Source organism: Carcharodon carcharias, chromosome 17 (assembly GCF_017639515.1).
Source record: "Carcharodon carcharias isolate sCarCar2 chromosome 17, sCarCar2.pri, whole genome shotgun sequence".
NCBI lineage: Eukaryota > Metazoa > Chordata > Chondrichthyes > Lamniformes > Lamnidae > Carcharodon > Carcharodon carcharias.
This window is the reverse complement of record NC_054483.1, coordinates 95,572,407-95,599,176: the sequence shown is the minus strand read 5'-3', so window position 1 is coordinate 95,599,176 and position 26,770 is coordinate 95,572,407. Positions and strand designations below refer to the sequence as shown.

Below are 26,770 nucleotides of genomic sequence, written 5' to 3'. Positions count from 1 at the left end.
ACAGAAAGATAGACGAACGGGGTCAAGCAGAAAGAGGGACAGAGTAACAAAAAAATTACAAAAACAGGCAGAGAAAGTGTGACAGAAAGATATGTGAGCAATGCCACAGAAGATCAACTTCTGTTTAAAAATATGGGTTTTCTACAGGTATTATCCTCTTCAGAACACCAGCTGTTATCTGCATTTACAGCAATCATATTTATTTTTATAGTAAATATATGAAAAAAATCCCATTAGGTAGGTCATTACCTTGTCCCACAGTAATAAAGCTGCATCATTGTAGTGCAAGCTTTTTAAATGTAGTAACAGATTTATGCACATCTGGCATTAGCATAAGCTCCATTTGATCGAATTAATGAGGTTAAAATCATTTGTTCAACTCCATTAGGCTAAATAAAGTTCAACTTACATTCACACTGAATAACATCGAGGTTGAACTGTTGAATGGCTCCCATGCTTATCTGCTTCACCTCAGCATCTAGAAGCATCTGCATTAGAGATGTGGATAGGTGTTTACAGGCTGACATGCATGCTGTTTGGGCTACCTTTCCCTGGAAAAAGTAAGGCATTGAGCAAAATCAATCCAAGGGCAAAGTGCAGTTACACACTCATATTAAAAATCTGGTCAATCCTTTCAGGACAAAATACCTGTAATTTACAAAGTATCCCAATTTGATTTTTGTCATTTAAGATTGATTATATTGCATTTCATAGAGAATTGAATCGTATTCCAAACAAATGTAACTGTGAACTATATTACACATTCCATTATTAGGATAAAGTGTTGTTCTCGTCCTCAAAGGGTTAAACCCTATACAGTTTAGGATTTTTTAAAAAACAAAAACACTTAGAAATGGAGAAGTGTGATTTTTCTCCCTCTTAACTGAATACATATTGAAAAAACAAAATCACAAGAGTGGTTTATGATCGGAGTGTTAATGGCAATGATGATTGTATAAATGCGCATAATTTTGTTATGTACAAGAAAATGCATGAGAGACTGAAATGGTATGCATGAACTACAGGAACTTCTTCCAGCAACTGTACTGTGCCTTTCTCAAGAACCGAGAAATTACTGCTTTCGTTAAGTCAAGATACAAAGAACAGCAGTTTGATCTGCTCACAAGTTTAGTATATTAATTTAAATAGGTGCTGCCAGTTTTAGAAAACACTCTAGTATTTAATACTAAGTATACTCAAGTACAACATGACTACCACTGTCTTTAGATGACAGAATTAATTCTGTGCCATAATTGTACCAAACAAAAAGTTTTGATTGTTTGTGTGTGTCTTCTCATTTCATACAATCTTTACAGTTTCATGACTGTTGCTGGAATGCACATTTGTGTTGGTTGCAAGAATTTAGCAACTGGAACAAAAATCTGTATTCTTTGGTGAGGAAACCAACTTTATTTTGGTTCAGTATCAACGTAAGCCTACACTTAATTTCTATTACCTTTAATGTAACAATTATGCAAACTATATGAAAAATGCATTATTGGGGATTATAGTCATGCAATACATTGTCATACCACGACAGTGTCATCAGATCATGGGAGATGGAGAGATAAGGCTGGATGTAATTCAGAAAAAGCAGGGCTCCAAGATTTCAGTAGCTCCAGCTGCAGTTAAATCTAACCAGCCCCAATGAAATACAGATTTTCATGTGTGTTGGTAGTCCAATCTGTTAATCCAGCAATGTATAATTGCTTATACAATGCAATGTATAAAATAATGCAATAATTAGAAAATACTGAGAAGCAGTTCAAATCACTGTATTAGCTTGACAATGAATTGGTGCTGGTGGATATACATAAAGTTTGCTATTTTCCTGATGTTAGAATTTTGTTTTAAAAGTGGCATGAAACCATTTAAATTTCAGCCTTGTATTTGTATCTATAAATTCTTCCAGCCCTCTCATGCATGCAATATGCCTTTGTTTCATGAAAAGTACTTATGAGTAGTTATGATCAATGTATTTTTAATAAAACCCCTGGATGTTGCCACCCTGGAACATGCAGCATTTTACAATTCAAAACACTCACACAAGTATTCCCTCCAGTTGAAATGCAGGTGACCACTGATGCTAAGTTGTCAAAGCAACGATCTATGAAATTATGCATTAACCATCATAGCAAATTCACAACTAATTTTGTAAGTACACAAGGCAGAAAGTATTTGCATTTCTTACAGCTGCCAAACCATGCGTGTTAAAATTTCACAGCAAATCAAATGGGTTGGATGCATACAGTACAGTGATTCAACTAACAGCATATTTCATATCACTACAGGCAAGTGTTTTACTACATATAATTTCCTCTTAGTTATTTTTCCCAGCACCATGATTATTATTTAGAACTACACAGAAAATTGGCAGCGAGTCTAAATGACAAATATGTACTTCCATTTAGCTGCAAGGGGAATCCCTATCCATAATTTGTAAGATATTTTCCCCCATATCTTTAGGTGCTAAACCACAAGACGTTAGCCCACTAAGATTATGAAGTAAGCTAACCATTTCTCAATGCTCTGAACCTGCTGTTAAGGCAATGTACAAGAACGGTAAATTATCCAGTGATTAGTCCGATTTACTGAATTTAAAAAAAAACTTTAACTAGCGATGAAGAAGTCAATTCCTAACTGTACCTGCTTTCTTTGACTCGTCCTGAAGTAAACTTTGTGAAGTTATGGACACAAGAAATGAGTCCACAGTCTTTGATGATTATGATTTTAATTTTCATGACCTTGTCCATTTTTCTACATTCTTTTCAACTTTTCACATTCCTCACTAATAAACTTCAGAATTCCATTCACAAAATATGCTGCACATATCTACCAATTTTTTAAAACAACTATATTTTCTGATCAGTTATTTTAGCACAAGTGTTAACCTATTTAAAATGAAGGATTAACACTGTCATTGAAATTATAATCAGAAAACCTTGTCCAGAGCACCAACCAATGCAGAAATTACAGTGGAATCCGAAACAGGTGAAAACAAAGCTTGATGTCATCATTAATCTTTAGTAACAAACAACACTACAATGCAACTTCCCTTATAAAGTTAGAGTATTGTACAAAATAGTTCCTCTGCTGATAACTGTACATCCCTCAATATTTAGTTTCTGACTATTACTTCTGGCAGTTCATCCAAGGAAATAAAGTTGTGCCCACTTGGCACATTTAGTAGTGTTTGCCAGAAAGTCAAAAGTTTGAGAGTTAAAGTGCACATTTAAGTGTGAACTTAGCACTTCATTACTGAGGGAAGCCCCCAATGTACTACTCGAACAGCAGAAATTGTTTTCCTTCGTATCCTAGCCTCTTTTTTTTTAAAACCAATTTCACCAAAAGGGTGATTATCTGGTCATTCATCTTGTTTGCTGGTTGTGAAACCTTTGTGTGCAAACTGTCTGCCTTGTTTGTCCACAAAATAACAGTAAGCAGATTTCAAAAATAATTTATTGATTGTGAAATGCTTTAGGATGTCCCGAGGAATTGATAAGGCACTATATAAATGCCAGCTTTCCTTTTTTAAAATATATCATACCATACTAGTATAACTTCTAGAACACTGCACATGCACTGAGCACACACATAAATCTGTCCCCTCTTTTACTATCCCTTGTGAAACACAGCACCTTTGGCAATGCAGTCTTCCTTCTTGTTGAATTAATAATCAACCCAGATTATTACATAATATCCATAATTAATGGATAGATTACTTCCATTAAAATCAAATAAGGTCCAAATAAGGGATGCATGCACTATGCACAAGTGAACAGACTGTGCAAAATACTGCAAGATCAGCTCATTTAATTATTTGTGACATGCCAAACTTCCTGTGTTGGCTGTCCTCACATTGGTGCCCCTATCAAAAGGTGCATTAAAAATTTGAAATTAATGGCCCCACCTTTTTTTAAAATTCACTCACATGATACAGGCATCATCAGAAAAGCCAGAATTTATTGTCCATATCTACTTTCCCTTGAGAAGGCAGTAGTGAGTCATCTTCTTGAACTGCTGCAGTCTGTGTGGTGAAGTTCTCCTAGTGCTCTTAGGGAGGGAGTTCTAGGATTTTGAACCAACAATGATGAAGGAATGATATTTTTCCCAAGTCAGGATAGTGTGTGACTTGGAGGGGGTAATGCTCCCATGTGCCATGTGCCTGTTGCCCTTGTCCTTCTTGGCGATAGTGATTGCAGGTTTGAGAGATACTGTGGAAGAAGCCATGACGAACTGCAGCAGTGCATCTTGTAGATGGTATACTGATGATGGATGGGGTTCCAATCAAGCAAGCTGCTGTGTCCCGGATAGTGTCTCAAGTGTTGCTAGAGCTGCACTCACCTAGGCAAGTGGAGACTATCCCAACACACTTGTGACTTGTACTTTGGTTTCAGGCTTTGGGGAGTCAGGTGGTGACTCACTCTCTGTAGAATACCCAGATTCTGACTTGCTCTTGTAGCCACAGTATTTATGGCTGGTTCAGTTCAGTTTCTGGTCAATGGTGAACCCCAGGATGCTAATAGAGGGGGATTCGATGACTGATGCCATCAACTGTCAAGGGCGATGGTGAGGTTCTCCCTTGTTGGAGATGGCCATTGACTGGCATTTGTGGGGTGCCACTTAGTCACTTCAATTTTATTAGTGTTCCCTGATGCTACACTAACCCAAATGCAATGTTAATGTCAAAGGCAGTCACTCTCACCTCTGGAATTCTTTGCCCATGTTTGGCCCAAGGCTGTTGTTGTGCTCTGGGGTTAAGAGGCCCTGGCAGAACTCAAACTGAGCGTCAGTGAGCAAGTTATGGTCAGTACGTGCTGCTTGACAGCACTGTGAATGATCCCTTACACCACGTTGCTGATGATTGAAAGTATATAGTCAAAAATTACCTAGGACTAGAATATGAAGCGGAGATCCTCTTAAGTGTACATCTGAAAAAGGGACTCAATAATTGAATTGCTACTCAATTGTTCCAGATACAATACAAAGTTTGTTAATTTGCATAATATTTGGCATTTTGAAGTATGCTACGTACTGGTCTACAGTATAGCAAGCATATGAATACGCTTAAGGTTCCGTGTCCAATTCCCAATAAGGCAGGCAAAGTGCTGCAGTCAAACTGCATTTTAGCTACAATTACATAGTTGGACCCTACATCTAAATCAGTCACATGCTATATAAAAGTTTGAGCTGGGTGAAATGCGCTTTCATATATGATTACCAGACTGTTCAAAGAGAAACTCAGCCACATTTCTCCATGACATCATAAATTTCACTTTAGAGTAAAGAGTAAGGAGGTCAGTGGCATGCTGGTGATGCCAGTGGTGTTCCTAATTAACATTGGGAGGCAGATTCCACAGCACCAACAAAATACAACTGCACCACTTTATTTCCATAATGATGCTGCTGCCAAAGTCAGGCTGGTATTAGCAGCAGCCTTTTAATATAAAACTAGCTAACACCCCCAAAATAAATCATTGATTGTAAAAAATGACTTGACTGTGCAACTGAGGTAGAAATAAAATCAAAAAGATTTGTGTATATTCACTAAATTCAACACAGATTATTTTACTGCACAGAAAAGCAAATATGCCTCAAGACTGGAAGATGAGCAATTATGTTCCATAACATTTTATATATTAATTCGGAAAATAAAAACTTATAAACATGATACTCACCTTTTCAATTAGAAGAGCTGATCCTGACCAGACAAAACAAGATCTATCTTCATGTACACTCATGACCAAGTAGAACCACTGTAGTCCAAAGTCAAATTTCAAGTGACGATCACGAGTTTTTAGAAATTAGGTTATTCATGAGTCCAACTACTACAATTTTAAACGCTGGCATGCAGGCTCCGCCACCCGCACGCCAGCCAGAAGGTTCTGCCCTATGTCATTCTTTCGCAAAGTTATTTGTCCCTGGAGATATAACAAAATTAGAAATTTTTCCGTGATTTCATATTCAGAGGCTGAGCCGAGTTTAAACATACTAGAGTTTAACTATACAAGATTTCATTGACTTTTACTGTATTCATTGAAAAGTTAAAAATGGCTTCTTCTGCCTTCCTCCCTATGACATCATAAAACACAGTAACCTTGTATCTAGGTAGCAATGTTAATTAGCTATCCTTGATCACAACTCCCCTTCGCCTTAGAAGGGACAATTTACAGCATAATGGTTTACATCAGGTACCTTCAACATGTTTCTAGGACTTTACGAGACTGAAAGTCTACTCATTCTAAACCCAGAGGCTGATGCCATTATCTCCAAGCGCAAAATACCTTGCACCTTCCTCTCAGTAAAACAATCTAAGCTTCCCTTTGATCTCTAACAATCAAACCACCCAGGCTTACTGCCAGACTTCAGAACAAGTCACATGACTTACTTCATTTACCCTAAGTCAGTCCAAAATATAATCTTATAAAGCTCATAATTCTAACACGCTTGCTTGCTCTATCCCACAGACCTGTAATTTTTTTGTGCCTTCAAATATTTACACATGAACATACAAATTAAGAAGAGTAGGCCATTTGGCCCCTTGAACCTGATCTGCTTTTCAATAAGATCATCTGATTGTAACCTCAACTCAACATTGCTGCCATTATTGATAAACTTTCAACCCCATGCTTATAAAGAATCTATCCACCTCTGCCTTAAAAATATTCAAAGTCTCTGCTTCCACTACCTTTTAAGAGAGTTCCAAGGACTTGCGACACTCAAAAAATTTTCCTCATCTCTGCCTTAAATTTATCCCGTTCCCTTTCAATATTTACCACTGAATCTGCGTCCACCACAATGTTCAGGCAGTGTCTGCTCTGGATCACAACAAAAAAAGTGTTTCATATCACTTTTGGTTCTTTTGCCAATTACCTTAAATCTTAGCCCTCTAGTTGTGGATATTCGAACCAGTGGAAACAGTTTCTCATTATTTTCTGTTCCTATTTCACTAATATCCTTTGTGACTGTTATGATACCCAATCCCTCCTCATCGAAATTAACCGCTCTGCAGCACTGGAGACAGCCAAAACTTCATTTTCCTTCATAACCCCTCTCCAGTAATCCAACTGTTTTGACTCCCATCCTGTTGGTTCCAGCATAGTCAGAAGATCCCATGTAGTGGGCTTCTGCTCTCACTGTGCATGGACAGCACAAGGTTCTATCCTTGTACGCTTTATCTTCCTCATCCAGATGCTGCTCCTCAGTGTGCAAACATCAGCTTTCATCTATATCTTGACCTCAATCAGTTTTACTCACCTTGAACTTCAACACCACTGACACTACTCTGCTATCTTCTTCGTACGGCAAGAACTTCTCATGGCAAAGTAAGAACTTTTGTGAACTTTCCTTTGAAGGTTTTGGCAAAACTGGTTTCTTCTTGCATGAAGGTCGTAAATTCCAAGTAATCCAGAAATTGTTTGGATTGAAGGAACAAACCTTTAATACCACCTAAACTGCAAGAACTTGTAAAATTGTGGAAGCTTGAATTGCTGACTTTTCTACTTGAATGATTTTAGAAACTGTTCTTCATACATATTACTAAGAACAATTGAGCAATCTTGTGGCATCAGCATCACAACTGAAGTGTTACAATTAATTCTTTAATTAATAATTCATTAATTCTTTGAGAGTTCCAAAAAGAGACAATTGTGGGAAGTTTCATTAGTATGAAGTTGCTCAAAATAGGTGAAGAGACTGGGAGGGATTGGGGGGGGGGGCGGGTAGCAGTATACAAGCAATAGTAGGGAGACTGACATTTTATTCAGCTTTTAAGGGTCACAGATCAACCACTGGTCTTGGTCAAAGGTTGCAGTACGTACAGGCACACTATGCCAGCCAAAGGTGTTGAGAGTTATTAAGGAACAGTGAAAGTGAATAAAAGCAAAAATGTATAAAGCAGCCAATGTTGATTAGTCAAGATAAGTCCATGTTTTAGAGTTTTTAAAAACAGCCATTAAAACAAATTATAGCACAAGAACCTCAAGCTCAAGTTTCATATGATAACTAATGCAAAGCAACTAGTATATTACCTGAAAGCATATCACTAAAACTATCAGTACCTTTTATCCAAGTATATGTAGTTAAAAACAACTTTGTATTCACAGCAATTTTGGAAAACCAGATGGAATGGAATTGGTCTTGCTACGCCAAATATCTAGATTATAGAGAAGTCTATGAGGATGCATATGGTTATAAAATGCAATGAAAATGAACATTTATAAAAGGCAGTGAATGTATGTGATTTATAAAATGCATTGACTGTATACAGCCAAATAATTGCTTTTTGACAATTATTTTCTCCCTCCAATCCTGAAGGAATCAATCTTTTTACTAGTGTATGGTTCCAGCACGGCATTAAGTTTTTAGAAACATTTTTGTGCCACTGGTTGTTGAATTTTATTAATCAGAACTGCCACTTACAACTTAATCCCCTTATACCAATTTATTTCATGCACAGAAAATCTTAACCCTCATTTTACTATCTTATTGTAAGGATGTCACAAAAGTTCTTCTAATACGTTTACTTCAACTTGCGACATTCTAAACCAAAACAAAAGCAAACCAGGTCGAGGATGCGTCACTTCTTTTTAAACTGAAGACATTTTAAAACCAAGGCAGTACACAAAACATTTAGTCATCAATCGATGAATAAAAGTATAAGACAATGCAAACTCAGCATGCTCAGGACTTCCCAAACCTAATGTTAATCACATTGGAAGATAAGCAGTTCTGCTCCCCAAGCAATCTCAATATGAATGGGAAAAGGAAACTAAAGATCAATGGCCACAGTTCATTTAATTACAGAGTAATAGGTTTGAGATACTTAATGGAGATGTCATTTTAATTTAATGGAACAAGTACGGCGTTTCAGTGTAACATACTGTTCCATCAAATCAGCTCCATGTCCTATTTATTCTGCCTATATAATGTAATAACTGTATAAGCAGATTAATAGGTTGTCAACCAAAATTCCAACATTCAATTTATAAAATGCAGGAGCGTTTAAATTATAATAAATTCCATTATATTATGACTAACATTTAACTCCTTAAAATTCAAAATAATCCCGGTAACATAACCAGTTTCTGGATATAATGTATAAGAGATGTAATATAATAGAAAAAATTTTGACAAAACGAATATACTGACCAATGTAATATATTTCAATATGACACTTAAGTGTTTAATTGTCTTTGATTCTTCCTGAAATATGCTGAACAATGAACTCTTACTGATCAGTTTTTCCATCATGTTGAATTTTGAAGTACAATGTCACAAATTCAAACATGAAAAACCAGAAATGTGACCTGTGCCAATATTACCAACAATATATACATATACCTCATATCCGTGCTCTGCCATCTGAGTGCTGACAGCTCTCTTCTCCAAGATAGTTACTCTGTAAGTGCTCTTGCTTATTTTAGCTCCCAAGATAAAATAGAAATAGATGTATAATGCACTTAGAACAACAATCAGCTCTATTTCAAAAGTTGAAGATTACTACCCTGAACACATCACAAGCATGAGGCTCAGTGCAAAACAGCACAGATTTGCAAGCTGGAATGTACAGGTGACCTGACAAGAAAGTAAACTGGAGATACTGTTTTGAGTATAAGGAAAATCACAGCACACTTGTATTGGTGGGGGGGGGGGGGGGGGGCAGGGACACTGTAGGGTTGAAGGAGATTACAGAGATAAGGAGGAGTGATTTGAACACAAAGATGAGAACTTGAAATCTGTGGCACTGGGAACCAGGAGGCAATATAGATCAGAAAGGGTAGAGGTGGTGAGTAAGCTGCAGAGAGGTAATGGAGGGGTCGAGAGAGGTGGCAGTGAGACAGAGCTGGGTGCTGTCAGCATACATGTGAATATTGATTCCATGTCTGCAGATGCTATCACCAAGGAGAAGCATGTAGAAGAGGCTCAGGGATAGATATTTGGGGGACTCCAGAAGTAATGGAATGCGGGTGGAAAAAAATTTTTGCTGGCAATGTTCTGGTTATGATCAAATAGGTATGAACGGAAATAAGCAACTGCAGCAACACCAAGCTAAACAATGAAGGAAAGGCATTAGAGGAGGATTAGATTACTGCACATGGTCAAGATTCCAGAGAGCTTGAGAAGGGATAACACAACAGGATCAAAGTCGTAAAAGGATGTCATTCCTGACTTTGTTAAGTGTCATTTCTGACCCTGGGTAAGGGTGGATACCTGACTGGAGAGATTCAAACAGGGAGATGCAGGAACAGATTTGGCAAGCACACAGCGTCAGAAGGATACAACAGGGAGCTGTAAGAAATAGAAAAGGGGGCTAGGGCAGGATGGAGCCTAGGAGCAGGCTTGGCTTGGTAGATAAAAGGTAATGTAAGGGAAAAAGCAGCATATGAAGCTGAATAACCTCCATCTTGGTGACAAAGAAATCTATGAACTCCTTCATTTAGCTACAAGTTTAATTACACATCTGTATTATTACAGAATTAATTATCAAGTTAAAAGAGAGAGATTCCACAACTTAACAGGTTTCAAACTAGAAACCACGTCTCCAAAAATAACACTGCCATCATTCCAGGCCCAAAAGCCTACAGCTTCCATGTATGCCTCTCTTGCTTACTTTCTCCTTAAAATGTAATCCTTTGACCAAACTTTTGATCATCTGACCAAATATTTCCTTATGTGGCATGACGACATTTTGTTTCATAATATTGCAGTTAAGCACCATGTTTTATTACATTTAAAGGTGCTATATCAATATAATTTGTTGTTGTTGCCCACCAGATATGGTGCCAAAATGCACAATATACCCACATACAAGAGAATCCTAATTTTAGTTCCTAATTTTGGGGATCGCGAGAGAGTGGTAAAGAAAATCTGTGAGGAAGACACAGCAAGGGTAGGAGTGTGAAGCAAAAGGAAAATCTGCAACAAGACATTGCAAAATCCCCTTGCCTGAATAAAAGTAATTCCACTTTGACAACACTGGGAGAAAATTTTGTTCTCTAATATTATGACCAAGGTTTTGTTTCATTAAACATTGCATCTCTCCTGTGGTGCTGCTGCTTGCAAACCTGTGGTTGAAGCCAGCTTTCACTTTCTCCCTGTACTATATACCCCATATTCTTTCTCTGCCTAAGCACTTCACTACCTCATTTCCTCCTAGTGTTGACTTGTCTTTCCTGTTCCACTTATACAAAACAAATATTTAAAATCACTGACATATATACCATTACATCATAATTCGAGGCTCAATATTGTTATAACAAGACCAATAACGAGGATAAACCTGTGTGGTAAATTGCAGTACTTTTTTTTTTCTGCTACAATTTTTAGCTTTTTATTTGAAGAAAAGCACAATATTTTGCCAAACCGAAATAGCATTTTACTCTCTAATTTTTCCAAGCACTTTCACCTGAGTTTTCCTCCAATGAAGGCAGCAACACCTCAATGGGTAGCATTTAACAATTGCCATCAACTACCTCAAACAAATATTCATGTGAGCCTTGAGAGAGTGTGTCAGCAGGCAGTATGATGAAAGGGTGTCACAGCTAAACCCAATCCTGTCCTCAAGATATCCTTCCAACAAATAGAGGTCAATAGTGGAAAGCATGGCCCACTTTCTCCTACTTAACTCAAACAAGAAACTCAACCCAATACGAAATGCAGTGTTGCTTTTGAAGTCAATAGCACTTCATATGTCCTATGATGGAAAGCTCAATTTTCACATTAATTTTGATATTTGTATTGCTTCATATCAGTCTCATGTAGCAGGAAGTACATGTTTTATTGTAGTAATAGATATGTTCTGCTGGTATCAAAACCAGTAAGTGCATATAAGTAAAGCAAAGAGCAGTCCTACATTCCAACATAAAACACATGGAATATTTACTAATGAAACAAAAGCTACTTAATCAATGTGATCCCCTGCTGTATATTAATGCCTGTCGCATTAGCTATTTAGATTGCTTAATTTTTAGTTTCAGTATTTTAGTCCAACCAAACATTGCATACATGACATTATGGCAATAAACATATAATATTTTATATTAAACAACCTATGTGTACATCATAAGCAAATGACTACTCTATGCAAAATCACTTAACAAAAACAAAGTTACTTTCTCATTTTTTTTTGTACTCAATACAGGGACAGTCTATCAGACCATACACTTCTCAGCCCTTTGCTCACTAGAATTATTCCCATGTTCCCACCCTTCTTGACAAAGGCAAAAATACGGAGACTTGTATTCAGTTGAAGAAACTGGTATCTAAAATTACTCTCCAACCCCTCAAAGGTAATCGCATAAGCTTCAGGACGTTTCAGCTTGTTGGCTATTATTCAGAGCTTTGCTTCTAGTTTCCTGTGATTTTTATTATATGCAGGTCAGCATCAAAAGCAAAGATTTCAAAAGATAACATACATGTACAAAAGTGTCATGTGAGAGATAAGTTGTCATATTTACAATCATGGTATTATATACTACTTTTTGTCCATCCTACTTAGAAGCCTAACTAATTAGACTTTGCTGACACCTCAGTAGCTGGGGTTTTGCTTTAGCTAAGTAAAATCTCTGGCACAGAACAGGCACCAAAACACTACAGGATGGGTAACAATTGTGGAATTTGGAACTGCATGCTCTTCTATGTTGAAGGTTAATGCAATGTCAATCATTAGAATTTTTCCTTTTCACTAGCTTGGAAAATGGCTGTTAACAAATATATATGTCAGTGAAAAAAGTCAAAATCAAAATAGCCCCAGAATAGGAGAGGTATGGTATCTACACTTGTTATTTTATATAAAATTGTTTTAGGCATTGAATAGCTTTGGGTTATTAGTTCAGTAATAAAAACATTATTGATGCTTGAGTAGCTTTATAACTAATTTATTAGCTGGGGTGCATCACCTGTAGGCTGAAAAAAAAAGCCTGACTGGCACAGAGAAATAGGAATTTTCCTGAAACTGAGCAGCCGAAACAGTAAACTAAATCCTCAACTTAATTTTTCAGCTATCGAAACACACAGTTACAAAAGGCAAATCTTCATAGGTTCAACTTCACCAATATTAAGTCAATTTAATGACTTGAGATTAAAGGAGCCCCGTGGGTGAAATTTTACAGCCATCGCAATGGGGACAGGCTGGAAAATGCGGTGAGACTTTCAAAACTCCATTGACTTTGATGGGACCAGAAAATCCCACCAGAGGGGCCATAAAATTCTGCCCCATGAAACCAAAGACTGATCCATGCATGATACAAGGAGCTAAAAAGAAGGCGGCAATAATAACTTGAAGGTAAAGAATTCGAATTTTGAACTTTGAAATAATGGTTGTTTACAAAGGCAAAGAGTTGCCTTAAGAAATTAGTTGGGTAATTGAGAACTTAATAAAAATAAACTCATCACAGCATCTCATTTTATTCACTAATCAAATGACCAGGTTAAAGGCTGAATGAATGGCAGGATATCTTTCTGCATGCATTAACAACTTTCTGCTGAATCACAACTGAACTACAAAACAGTTAAAATAAAAGCAATTAACTCTCAATATTTTGGATGAGTTGGCAGGTGCTTAATTCAAAGATTTCTTTAAGAACAGTTGCCACAAAGATTCTTTCTATTTTTAAGACTCCCAAAGGGTTTGGTCTTTACATCTTTGCATGGTGCGTCACCAGTGTTGGATACTTCCATCTGCACTAGCTGTCTAAAAAGCAGCTTTCATCATTCCGTTTAGTGCCAGTCAATATGATTTATGAGCTGTATTCACCAAGTCAGGGCATACCAAATGAGAAATATGACTACAGTCTGCTAATTCGCTTTGCATTGAGCCACTTAAGAGTCGAAGACCTGCTGTCAGGATGAGACCGGCAGCACAATTAACCAGCCAGTGACAGATACATCCATCCTCCCTGCCAAACTGTGCCAATCAAAAACAGCATGAGGTGACATTTGGTAGAATCAGTAACAAAACCCATTCTCTGGCCAACCTATGTGGGCTTTTGGGTGACAGTCTTTGGAGCCAAACGTGGTTAAGAGCTGCCCTTTTATGCACTGTATCTTGCTACCAACTGTGCATCGAGGATTCCTTGTTACTTAAATGAACAAAAATGCTGCAGTAACATCCATTCCTCAAGAAGAGGACCAACCCTCAAAATAGAACAATTAAATCTTTAATTTCATCAGCCGGTAACTGATAAGGTTATTATGTTTCAACTTAACATCTTCACTCACATTTAGCTTCAAATACTGCTGACTACAAATGGCAGCTATTTATTTTATGCACTAGCCAATTGATTAAGGCAAGAGGTATTAAAAATTGCAATTCAAACTATGCCTTAACAATTCTTAATAATGCAAGTACACATGTCACATTCTATTCTACAAAAGAAGTTAAAAACTATACTTTGATTACTTAAAAGTCTTGTTATGCATGAAATCCATCAGTATAACCACTTTTCACACTTACATTCAGTCATTTGGACTTTCACAGTTACTTTGGGATTGCATTGGTTTCAGACACAAACCAGCTCACCAAGTGAGCATTCACATTTGTGGTCAATTTTGGGATTTTTACCAGCTTAATAAGCAAATTAAATTTTACTATCTTAAGAACATGCCACAGAAGAGAGATTCTAGTCCTATAACACTGAAGAAGCCTTCTTCACTGCAGAAATTCTGTTTGTTTGATTTCGGTCAACTTGCATGAAAGGCAAAGGGGGAAAAACAATTTATATCTAATTCACAGTAATGTCCAGAGATTTCTGATACTATGTTTGCACATTTCACCAATTACCTACTTTAATAATAAAGGTTTGATCAGTATCATTGCTAATGTAGATTCTATTCATCAGTTTTTGTCTGCCTGAACAGTTTTGATTGGTCCGTTTAGGGGGTCCATCTTTTGGTGGATTTATTTGGTGGGCGATAGCTAGTGAGCACAGAGGCAAGAGAGGCACATTAACAAGTGGAGCACGTGATGCACCTGTACTGCCAATAACAAGTTTTGGGGGTGGGGGTGGGGGTAGGGGTGTTGGTGGAAAACAAAAACAGCAAGGTTAGGGGAGCCCAGCAACAAAGTTACCCTGGCTGGAGTGATTGTTTCCATGAGAGATGGAATGGCACGGGACGGTTATGTGTGGCAAAATAGTTATGGGATATAACTTATTATTCAAAAACTACTCTTTGTGCTAAAGGTGAAGATTCACCAGATTGGAATGAAAAAGCTTTAAAAAAGCTGTCAGGTGAATATATTAGCTTTGATTCTACAAACAAATATGAAAATAGTCTATCCCTCCAGAACTTCCAAGTCTTGCCAATGAGCATGCCACCACACAAACTTAGATTCAAGGAAGGGACAGTTATAATGTTGCTCAATGAAACTCAAATCCTAAACAAGAATTCTCTCATGGAACACAACTGATAGTTAGAAAAATATTTTCTTTGATGATAGATGCTAAAATCATAACAGATAGATTTCAAGGAAATATTGGTGAGAATTTTCTCCCTGGAGTGGAGGGGGGTTGGGCAGGAGCGGGCACGGGCGGACACACAGCTGATAACCGCCCGCGATCGGAAGCGAGCTGCTATTTCAATTGGGCGGGCCAATTAAGGTCCGACCAGTGTGACACGCATCCAGAAGCACTGAACACTCCCTGTGCGGGCAGAGGCAGTAGGCTGAGCAGCATGCCCACGAAAGAGCACAGAAATCTCCCTGAGGCACAGAGCTGCCTCAGGGAGATTATTAAAATTTTTAAAAATCAAAGTAAAGGGAAAAAAAAATTTAAAGACATGTCCCCTCACATGACAGTGTCACATGAGCTGAGACATGTCTATGAATTGTATTAAAATTTTTCATTAATGTTTTAAAATCTTCATGAAACCTCATCCTGCCCATGGATGAGGTTTCATGAAAAATATAAAGGCCGCCTGGGCTCTTCGCGTGTCTGCCAACATTAAGATTCAATGAATTATTTCAACTGGAATTTAAGTGGCCTTAATAGGCCTTTGACAGTTCAAAGGGTGCGCAGCCGACTCAGGTGTGCGCCAAATGAACCGAAGATCCAAATGACGCACGGTGACATCAGGATGTCACCAAACATCATTTTACACATCAGCAAGCGGGGCCCGCCCCCATTCGCCAACCCAAAGATTCTGCCCATTCTGTTTATTCCTTGAATAATATTGAGCCCATCAGATGCAAGTCTGCTTTTTCAACTCAGGGGAAAAGATTTCCGAATTAGGTTGTCATATTCTATGACTATAGACAACTCACAAGGCCAGTCTCTTGACAAAATTTGTACTTGTATTCCTACGCCTATTTTTACACATGGGCAGCTTTATGTAGCTCGGGCTCGTCCAACATTTTGCGTGGATGGACCATATTTCCAATTCTTTCTCACTCAAGGGGTCGATGAACAAATTTCTAAAGATAGGTTTGGCACAACTTTAAACATGAATTTCAAAATAAGTTTAAGATATGAACAAAAGGGACAACCTGTTGAGCAAAAATAGAGCAATGTCAAAGCAATAAATTGATAATTTGAGTAATTAATAAAGATGGCCATTAGTGTGTGAGGGGGTCAGGGTGTGTGTCCGACTCACTCCCAGTCCCAGGGTACTCACTCACTCACACTGCGGGTTGGGCAAACCTGATGTAGCTTTTTCCAGAGCATGACATTTTGATTAAGTTCCAAGTCTTTGGTGAAAGAATAAGTAGAAACACTATATTTAAAGCATCGTTGCAGGAAGGTACTAACATGGCTACAAATATTTTGCAGGTCCCGTGACAATTAATCCATGATTTTCTCCACCAATGCACAAATAAGATTACAAGGCTGAGTTCTGGCACACAGAAATCTCATTTGGATTTTTAAAAAAAAACTTAAATGAGGTCCCTTGCCAGGATACTGTGGTCAAGAGATGGCCCAATGTGCTGCTCCCCTGGTTTATATGGCTTATAAAACATCTTGATGTCTGGTCTCCTGAAGTAGGCCTTTTAAATGCTGAGTTTATCAGGAAATCTTCTTTACTGCTTTTTCTTTATTGCCAAGAACTGTCTTTTTATAAAAACTTTCTTTGTTAGCTTCCTTTGCTATGAGAGTTCAAATTATACCATACAAAGTGCTGAGCGTGGATACTCCCTGCCTGGCTAGAAACATTCCAAATGCTTCAGAATAGGGAGAGGGGTTCACCAAGTGCTGCTGTAAAAACACCTGGAGTGTTCTGTGTGCACTCACCAGTAACCAAGACCCATACTTATAAGGTCTCGCCATGTATACCTGAGATTGCTGGAGGAGACCTGTCTTCACCAGCTTTGCTGTACATGACAAACTCCCATACTTTTCTGTACATGACAAGCTCCCGTAGTTTTGCCTCATCTGTCATAGTTTAACCAGAAGACAAATTCTAGAATTAGTAAGGTTATCGCAACATGAAAGTATCATTTTACCAAATCCTTTTGATCCTCCCCAGGGACTCAGGTAATATTAGGCAGTCTGCAGGGCAGATGTGTATCACGCAAGTGACTGACACCATGTTCACAAGGGCCAAAATCTTCATAATATTTCTTCTGGAATGGAGGCATCAGCTGGACAGGATGCAGTGTTTTCACCTTGAATGCAAGGTGCCACTGTTAACACCGCTTCCCATCTCCTTCACAAAAGTCCAGTTCATTAACTCTGTTTCTCTCGCCACAGATGCCACCTGACCTGCTGAACACTTATAGCATTTTCTGCTTTTATTAACCAGTCATTATATAACAACATACTTATTAGGGGAGCCAGACTTCAAGGGTTAGTTCAATACATGTGAGAAAGAAAGAATATGGATCCATGCAGTGAACAGAAAGTACAACTCTGGCACTCCTTCATACATCCTCTGAATCTAAGCAACCTGAGCCAGACCGTGAAGGTGATCAGTGGAACTTACTTACAAGGTAAAGCAAGTTACAAAACCTTTTCGGATATTCCGTGCCATGTCTGTTTTTGCTACTGAGGAATGCAATGTCCACTTGAGTAATATAAACACCAGCCGAGATGTTTCGGCCCCATTGTGGTGGGGCCCACCGCAGGAGATTCCGCAGCCCTGCCAAAAGTCTGTAGACTTTTGGCGGGACTGGACAATCCATGCAGCAGGCTGGGCTGGAAAATCTCGCCCACCATTTGATTTTAGCCATTTGGGGCTATGTTAGGGTAATTGGATGTTTGCGATGGAAAATGGCAAGTATAATCAAGGTACGAGCACACGGTTGTTTTCCAAAGGATTACTGATTCTTGTCAAGCAGTAATTATATCTAAAGATGTTAATAAAATACCACAAGGAGGTTTGGACTATCACAGAAGGTCAAAACAGCAATGCTCCTAACAAGTACACGGGATTGCTGTAGCAAAACAGTTGGTAAGAAGGAAAGTAGATTGCAATAAATATTAGTCATGCCAAAGCAAAGAAGTCATGAAGCATCAAAAAGAGACTCATTAGAATGTATGACGAAAACAAAAATAAAAATACCTGGAAAAACTCAGCAAGTCTGACAGCATCTGCGGAGCGGAATACAGTTAACGTTTCGAGTCTGTATGACTCTTCAACAGAGCTGTATTCCTCTCCGCAGATGCTGTCACACCTGCTGAGTTTTTCCAGGTATTTTTATTTTTGTTTTGGATTTCCAGCATCCACAGTTTTTTGCTTTTATCTCATTAGAATGTATGATTGCCAAGTACTTTAAGCTAGTGTGAGGGACTAAGACCTCACCCTGTATATTTTATTTCATAAAATACAGAGATATGTTCATTGCTATCTCCTAAAAATGTAAAACTGGACAAAGGCCTATGGCTCTAGGTCTGTCTGTAACCCACAAACGAAAGGAGCTACCTGGCAGTATCGTTACACATCATTATGTCTGAGGAGCCTGTACCATTGCCTGCAAGGCTGATTCAACTCTGTATGCCTATTTCATCGTGTGAAGTCAACACCACTGTAAAAGTGAACTACTCAGTATCAGCTTTTAGCCCGTCAACCTCAGTAAAGGAATACCTCATTGGCCTTTGATTCTAGTGAAACAACATTTCTTTTCTCTGTGGTTAGGCCATGGCTAGAGCATGGCGTGCAGTTCTGGAATCTGCATTATAGGAAGGATGCTATTGCACTAGAGAGAGTGCAGAGGAGATTTACCAGGATGTTGCCTGGGCTGGAGAGTTTTACTTATGAGGAGAGATTGGATAGACTGGGGTCATTTTCCCTGGAGCAGAAGTGATTGAGGGGGCCATGATTGAGGTGTATAAAATTATGAGGGGCACAGATAGGGTAGACAGGAAGGAACTTGTCCCCTTGGTGGAGGGATCAATAACCAGGTGACATAGATATAAGATAAGGGGCAGGAGGTTTAGAGGGGATGTGAGGAAGATTGTTTTCACCCAGAGGGTGTTGGGAATCTGGAACTCACTGCCTGAAAGGGTGGTAGAGGCAGAAACTCTCATAACATTTAAGAAGTGTTTGGATGTGCACTTGTGATGCAATGGCATACAAGGCTATGGGCCTAGCCCAAAATGAGATTAGTTAGGTACTTGTTTGACTAGCACAGACTCGATGGGCCGAAGGGCCTTTGTCTGTGCTGTAGACCTCTATGACACTATGGGACTAGGAGAGGGGGTGTAACACAGGGAGGAGGTCAATCTTGAACAAATTTAAAACGACTCATTGCATCCCTGCTGTGTGCTGTCCCCAAGTCGCTAAGTCATTGCACTTTGGTCTACATGGAGAGGGCAACACAAGTCAACAGCAAATATCAAGCATTTTTGCCATCTTGAGACATGAGCTTTTTTTTAAAACCAGCATTACTAACTGTGCAGAAAGTATGATATGCACTGACTGATGCAAGACTCCAAAAATCACTTCATATGGAATAAAAGTGAAAGACAGCAAATACTAACTTAGTATTTATGCCAACATAGTCAATGTTTTATATGCTAGGGCTGTCTGTGTTGATATATGCCAAAGTAGCTAACCAGCTAAAGCTAATTCTTCAAGAGATTCAACAGATCTCAGGCAGCCCTAAAAAAGCTGATGAAATTTTTAATTTCATGAAAAGTATAGTGGGGCATGCACTTGTACAGACTTGTGGCAGATATAACCAACATTCCATCATATATAGAAGATTATGGCAAAGATTGCAGAGGCTTTACCCTCAATTCTTGCAGAATTTTTGGATTATATGCATATACATTGGTATTGTTAAATTGTTTTAAAAGGTTTTCTTTTATGCTTTCAGTTCATTCTTCCCTACTTTAGTGCTTAGCTCACAACAGAGCTCTTCTTCCTTCCCTTTCCTCATTTCACATTCTCTTCTTCTCCTCCCCATTTCACATACTCTCTTCTCCCCTTTCCCCCATATCAAGACAACACTTCTCTCTCCTCCCCACCAGTTCACACAGGAAGTCTTCTTCATCCCTCCTCTTGCTGACAGATGCACTTCCCACAGTTCTACTGAAACTTCTCCCCTTTACATCACTTCACATTAGCACTCTTGTCTAATTCATCCCTCATCACTGGTCTTAGCTTTTCACTGCCATTGCCACTCTGGGGGATCAAGTGTTACCACACACCGTGCGCAAGAATTCCTGATTTCACTATCACGTAAACATACATTCCCACCCCTTTCCTCAGGTTCACTGATCAATTTAATTGTTTTTATGATTTAATTGAGACAAATACAATGTTTTTATTGAAATTCACTTCAGAAAGGATGAGGATGGGCAGAAAGGGGAATGGGATAGTGTTGCAAATGAAGCAAGACGAGACCATTATTACAATGGAGGCACAATGGCTTTAGGGGTGACTTAAGCGAAGCATGGAAAAGTTCAAAATCTCTACTTTGATCTACAAATGTGGACAATTGGGCACTAAATCCAAGGAATCAAATATCTGTGCAAAATGCAGACAGTTGCCACATGGGTGTCTCACATTGCAGTGTCAAGAGGTTTAGAAATAACAGTATAGAGGAAGGGAAGGGTTGGAAGGCAAATTTTTCAAGCATACAATTACAACATTCTTTTTAATTCAGAATTTTTCTTACACATTGCGCAAGAGAGATTTTTTTTCAAATTATAAACTGAATGGTTATTTTAAGAGTGATTAAAGGAACTAACTGCTTCATCCTACTTCTACAGCTTATTTGAATACATTGAACAGGCTGTTAAAGAAGCAATAATTGCTTTTAAGCCATTGCTTTATGTCATGAACATTTAGAAATATAGCTAATACTACACCCAATAGATTAAGAGTTAATGATGAAAAAATGAACAGTAAATTGTTAGGCTTCAGTAATTTCTGTGGTATAAAGCACAAGTGTTGAATGCTGACTGCAAATTTTGTGTCAGCGTCACCTGCATTTTGTCACCAGAAATGACAGCATCACTTGGTAGTTGCAACAGAACTCATTTTTGCAAGGAAAACAAAATATTTTTTCTATTCCAAAGGAAGATAGGATGCCACTGGTACAGTGTGCATACTAACTCTGTGCTATTCCAATAATATACAATTTACTCAACAAAGGAATGAAACAAAAATTCTTGATAAACACACCAAAAATGGAATATCAAGTTTCACCTTAAATTTATACCTTTCCTTCTAAAGCACACAAGACTGCATTGAAGAGTGCACCAATCAAAAGGTTATATTTTAATCACATTTAACAAAAACATGAAAGTTTCTGGTGCCTGAAGTTTGTTCTTTCTAGCAATCAATGCTGCTGTATACTATTTTTAAGCCAAAAGGTACGTTTAGATTTTTCCATCTTTGGGTAGAAGGGCTAATTCTGTTAAACACAACCAACGGCCACTACAACAGACAGAGATGCATTTTGAAGGCTGTCCTATCATAAAATGTTAACGTAAACCAAATTCTGCCTGTTCTGTTATTCATCGGTCATTTATGTGTTCTATATAGAACAAGCAAAAGCCAGTAGTGGGGGAAGGGCAGGTTTAGTTGTTGACTTTTAAATTTATATTGAAGGTTACTTGACTTGAGCAACAAGCCTGTAGCCAGTTCATAGCCTTCAGATGTGCATGCTTTCTTCAGCTACTCACCGACATTGCTGCATGGTGATTGACGTTATTCTGAGAAGGAACCCAGCAAGGAAATCAAAACAAAAAATCAAATGTAAACAGGTGTGGAAAGAAGTGTGAACACCAATAATAAAAAGGAAAGTAAAGCCAAAACATATTATTACTAATTAGATCAGCTGCTAGATGGACATCTTCACAATACAAAAGTCATAGAATGTCCATATTAATCCCTTCATTTAATGGTCACAATTCTGCGTATCAATCACATTCCCTTTGGATTTATGAGTGTGGTTATGTGGCAAATTTTAAAAAAAAGCAAAATTGAACAGGCCTTTCCCATTGTTCAGTATTGTTTCACAATATAAAGGTAATTCTTATTTTAAAGATTATTTTGTCTGATTTTGAAAGCAGTTAAATATCAATGTTAGGACAGAAGTGCAACATTTAATGGCTACAGCTAGTGTTTTCTCAATCCACTTGGAGATCTTTGAAAATTGGATTAATGCCACCTATATAGCTAATTGAAATTCTCTTCCAACAGTGAAGTTAGTTCGCTTTTTAGCTCATATATTAAGAATCATTCAAGGAAGTTAGTTGGAAAAAAAAGTGACATTTTAATTCTTGTTCAAGCTAAGAGTAAGTAAAACTACAATCTGTATGGTCTTAAAAATTATAGGCAAGAATAAGAGAGGAAAATCTAAGTGGTTTCAGGATCTAAAGCAAGAAAATAATTATACTTAGAGCATTATTTTAGGATTTTCATTCTCATATTTAATACTCACAGGCAAATGTGTAAAAACTTGAAAAGTGCTTCTGAGAAAATTTATAAGATCCATTAAATAACCACTGGCTCGACCATTGGGTTCTGTCATAGTCCATTCATAATCAGCTAACTGTATGAATTCATCAATCTTATGGTTAAGCTTTGTGTATATTTCTCCTTCTGCTGCATGTCTAGCATCCTGCAAAAATCCATTATTTAAAATCATTTAGATATGTATCTTTATTATTGCAAAAACTGTTTCAATTCACATTCAACTTTCACCAAACATTAAGAATCTATCATTTTTTGTAAAAGTTTTGCACGTAGACAAAACGCAATCCTGATAATGAAACATGCAAATTTCAAAAAACAAATGTATTGAAAATGTGTAATTATTTCCAGTTTCCTTTAACATCGAACTAACAGACAGCAAGCAGAATACAGACAGCAGAACATCAAAGGAATTACAACCTGAATCAATCAACATATTATTAAACGCCTGAAGGAAGAGAAACAAAAGTGTTGATATATGTATAGGAAGTGCTGTGCTGCTGGGATGCTACACAGATAGTTTTGGAAATAATTTGGTACACAGCAGTTCACAGAAAGAAATTAACTTGAAAAGTCAATAAAGCATAGGAGCATAGTTTAATCAATTTATACCTCGATCTTCTAAGGCCAAAATGCATGTAAAATATTTTTATGTTTGGTTATAAAATAAACTTTTATTAAAGAACTGTCAATTATTTATTTTCAGGACAGATCAAATGGTGAAGCCACCCAAAGAATGGTGGAAAGCTCAGTGAGCCAATAAGTTTTCCAAATGAATATATATTTTTTTCTCCCAAAAGTTTCCTAATACAAGAGTACTTTGATACGGGCTTTAAGTTCACTTAGTGCTAGATCACAAGTACATAAACAAAGTCAAAATTATCACAGCTGTTAAAGTAACTGTTTTACACATGATTATAGTAATGACAAGACAAATTTCCACATGTGCATTGCTAACATATCCATAGTGCACATACCTTGAATGTGGACAGCCCATAAAGTCGTGTGGTGTGCACAGTCTCAGGGGAAACATTGGTGATGTTGGTTATAAAGTCCTCAAGGTATTTACAGGCCTGTTCCAGGTGTGTTGTATTTATGATGATTTGTACAAGCTGCAAAACGTAAAAATACAGCTGCTGAGACTTTATTTGAATTTTTCAGCTGTTACCGTTTTCCAGCAATACAGTAATTCAATGCAATTTATTCTAGGCAACTTGGTATAAAATAAGCATTTAGCTCACAATTCCATTTGTTTCAACCATCAATAACTTTTATATGTCTAGCATAATAGCTACTATATGGAGTGATTTAACAGGATCCATGCAGCACAATTCTTTTGTAATTGTTTAGCAAGTATACATCATCGACCCAACAGAAAGGAAATGCATTACAATTTGCTTTATGAGAGACCAGATTCAAATACAACTGCAGAGAAAAAAGTTAGTTAATAAAAAAGCTAGTTAGAAAATTTTTCGCAATTCTTCAGACAGTTTTAGTACTATACTGCACAGTACAGGTGGAACTGCATGTTTATGATAAATATTATTTCACTTTCAATGCACATGTTAAGTTCAGCATAAGCACATCAAACTCTTCCTAAACCTTATTATTCGGGGACCTGCAACTCTGAAATGGCTTACTTTTTCATCTGGTCCAAGTCTCAGCCATGTTAATCTTAAACTGAACAGTTTATACAGTGGCTAAGAACTGAATAACTATTAGAATTAATCTGCATTTACACGACATATATGGTACCACAAAGGTTAAGGAGGAAAATAAAAGCTGATGGCGTAGGGGGTAACATATTGGCATGGATAGAAGATTAGCTAGCTAGCAGGAAACAGAGGGTAGCCATAAATGGGTCTTTTTCTGTTTGGTGGGATATAATGAGTGGTGTGCCACAGGAATCAGTGCTGCAGCCTCAATTCACCAAGGCTCCTTCAACAGCACCTTCCAAACCCACGGTCACTACTATATAGAAGGACAAGGATAGCATGGGAAGATACATGGGAACACCACCACCTGGAAATTCCCCTCCAAGTCACTCGCCATCCTGACTTGGAAATATATTGCCGTTCCTTCACCGTCATTGGGTCAAAATCCTGGAACTCTCTAACAGCACTGCGGGTGTACCCATACCACATGGATGCAGTAGTTCAAGAAGGCAGCTCATCACCACCTTCTCAAGGGCAACTAGGGATGGGCAATAAATGCTGGCCCAACCAGTGAAGCCAACGTCCCGTGAATGAATAAAAAAAACTCTTTACAATTTATATAAATGACTTTGATGAAGGGACTGCTGGTATGGTTGCTAAGATAGGTAGCAAAGTAAATTGTGAAGAAGATGCAAGGAGGATACAAAGGGATATAGAAAGGTTAAATGAGTGGGCAAAGATCTGGCAAATGGAGTATAATGTGAGGAAATGTGAAATCGTCCAATTTGGCAGGAAGAATATAAAAAGATGCATATTATCTAAATGGTGAGAGACTGCAGATCTCCGAGATTCAGAAGGATCTGGGTGCCCTAGTGCATGAATCACAAATGGCTAGCATGCAGGTACAGCAAGTAATTAGGAAAGTAACAGAATGTTATCATTTATTGGGAGGGGAATTGAATACAAAAGTAGGTGGTTATACTTCAGTTTGTACAGAGCACTGGTGAGACCACTAATACTGTGTGCAGTACTGATCTCCTTATTTAAAGAAAGAAGTAAATGTATTAGCAGTTCAGAGAAGGTTTACTAGGCTAACATCAGGTATGGGAAGGTTGTCTTATGAGGAAAGGTTGGACAGGTTAGACTGTGTATCTGCTGGAGCTTAGAAGAGTAAGAAGTGACTTGATTGAAACACATAAGATTCTGAAGGGTCTCACCAGAGTGGATGTGGATAGGATGTTTCCTCTTGTGGGAGGATCTAGAACTAGAGGTCACGGTTTAAAAGTAAGGGGTCACCCATTTAAGGCAGAGATGAGGAGAATTTTTTTCTCTGAGGCTCATGAGTCTTTGGAACTCTTCTTCAAAAGGCAATGGAAGCAGGGTCTTTGAATATTTTTAAGGCAGCACTAGGTAAATTCTTCATTAACAAGAGGGTGAAAGGTTATTGGGGATAGGCGGGAGGTTACAATCAGATCAGTCATGATCTTATTGAATGGCAGAGCAGGCTTAAAGGGCTGAGTGGCCTACTCCTGCTCCATTTTCATATGATAGCTTTGTAACATTATTCTAACAATTTAAAAATTGCACACAAATGAAGCCATAATACTCATTTAATTCAGTCATCAAGGAAGTATTAGTGACAATGGTACAAAGATGCAACATAGAGTTGTTGAACAAATCCAGAGAGCAGAACAATGCTAAGAATAAGAAAAGATTATGGCTGAGAAATGGTATGTATGAACGTGGAAATTGCACACTGCTTTGTATGTGTGTGAGATAGAGTGGGCTTAAGGAAAGAAGTTCAAATAATGAAAATTTTTTTTAGTTTATTTCTTATGTATTAAGCAGAATTTTACTTCTATTTTTGACTGAACTTAATGGTGGTTCTTTGTTGTCTATCCAACATACAAAATCATTTGAACTCAAAGCAGTAATCATGGGATCAGTATTAGTGGTACAGATTTTCAATTTATATAAGAGATTTTGTAGCAATGGAATCTGGTCAGTGATCAATTTAATTAGCCTTGAAAATGGATCACAAATATTGCACGAGCAATCAATCAAAAAGTGTCAATCCCATGCCCAACTTTCAGTCCAAAAGAGCATGAGGGAAATTTGGTTGACAGGGAATGGGCTAAAGTGGGAGAAAGAGCAAGAATAAACTTCAAAGTTTAATATCACTGCAAGACTGGCACTCAACTGTTTACAACACTGGTGAATCATGCTGTTGAACAGCTGAGCAGCACCGTTTGACA

The 26,770-nt window shown here is 37.8% G+C and overlaps 1 protein-coding gene across 11 annotated transcripts in view; it reads right to left on the bottom strand.

The window, feature by feature from the left end:
- Positions 1-26,770, bottom strand: part of LOC121289876 (exocyst complex component 6-like) — a 187,942-nt gene that overhangs the window by 60,430 nt on the left and 100,742 nt on the right. For 5 of the 11 annotated variants that reach the window (XR_005945666.1, XM_041209798.1, XM_041209799.1 and 2 more), the window contains exons 17-20: positions 23,838-23,972; positions 22,829-23,008; positions 22,068-22,097; positions 410-551 (exon numbers count right to left, since the gene is read on the bottom strand). Coding sequence is in view for 10 of the 11 variants with exons in the window: in XM_041209798.1 (XP_041065732.1) it covers positions 410-551; positions 22,068-22,097; positions 22,829-23,008; positions 23,838-23,972 (487 nt within the window). In the remaining variant the exon portion in view is untranslated. Of the gene's footprint in view, positions 1-409; positions 552-8,060; positions 8,156-22,067; positions 22,098-22,828; positions 23,009-23,837; positions 23,973-26,770 lie in introns of those variants that run through there. The other 6 variants (XM_041209801.1, XM_041209808.1, XM_041209802.1 and 3 more) reach the window with 5 other exon arrangements.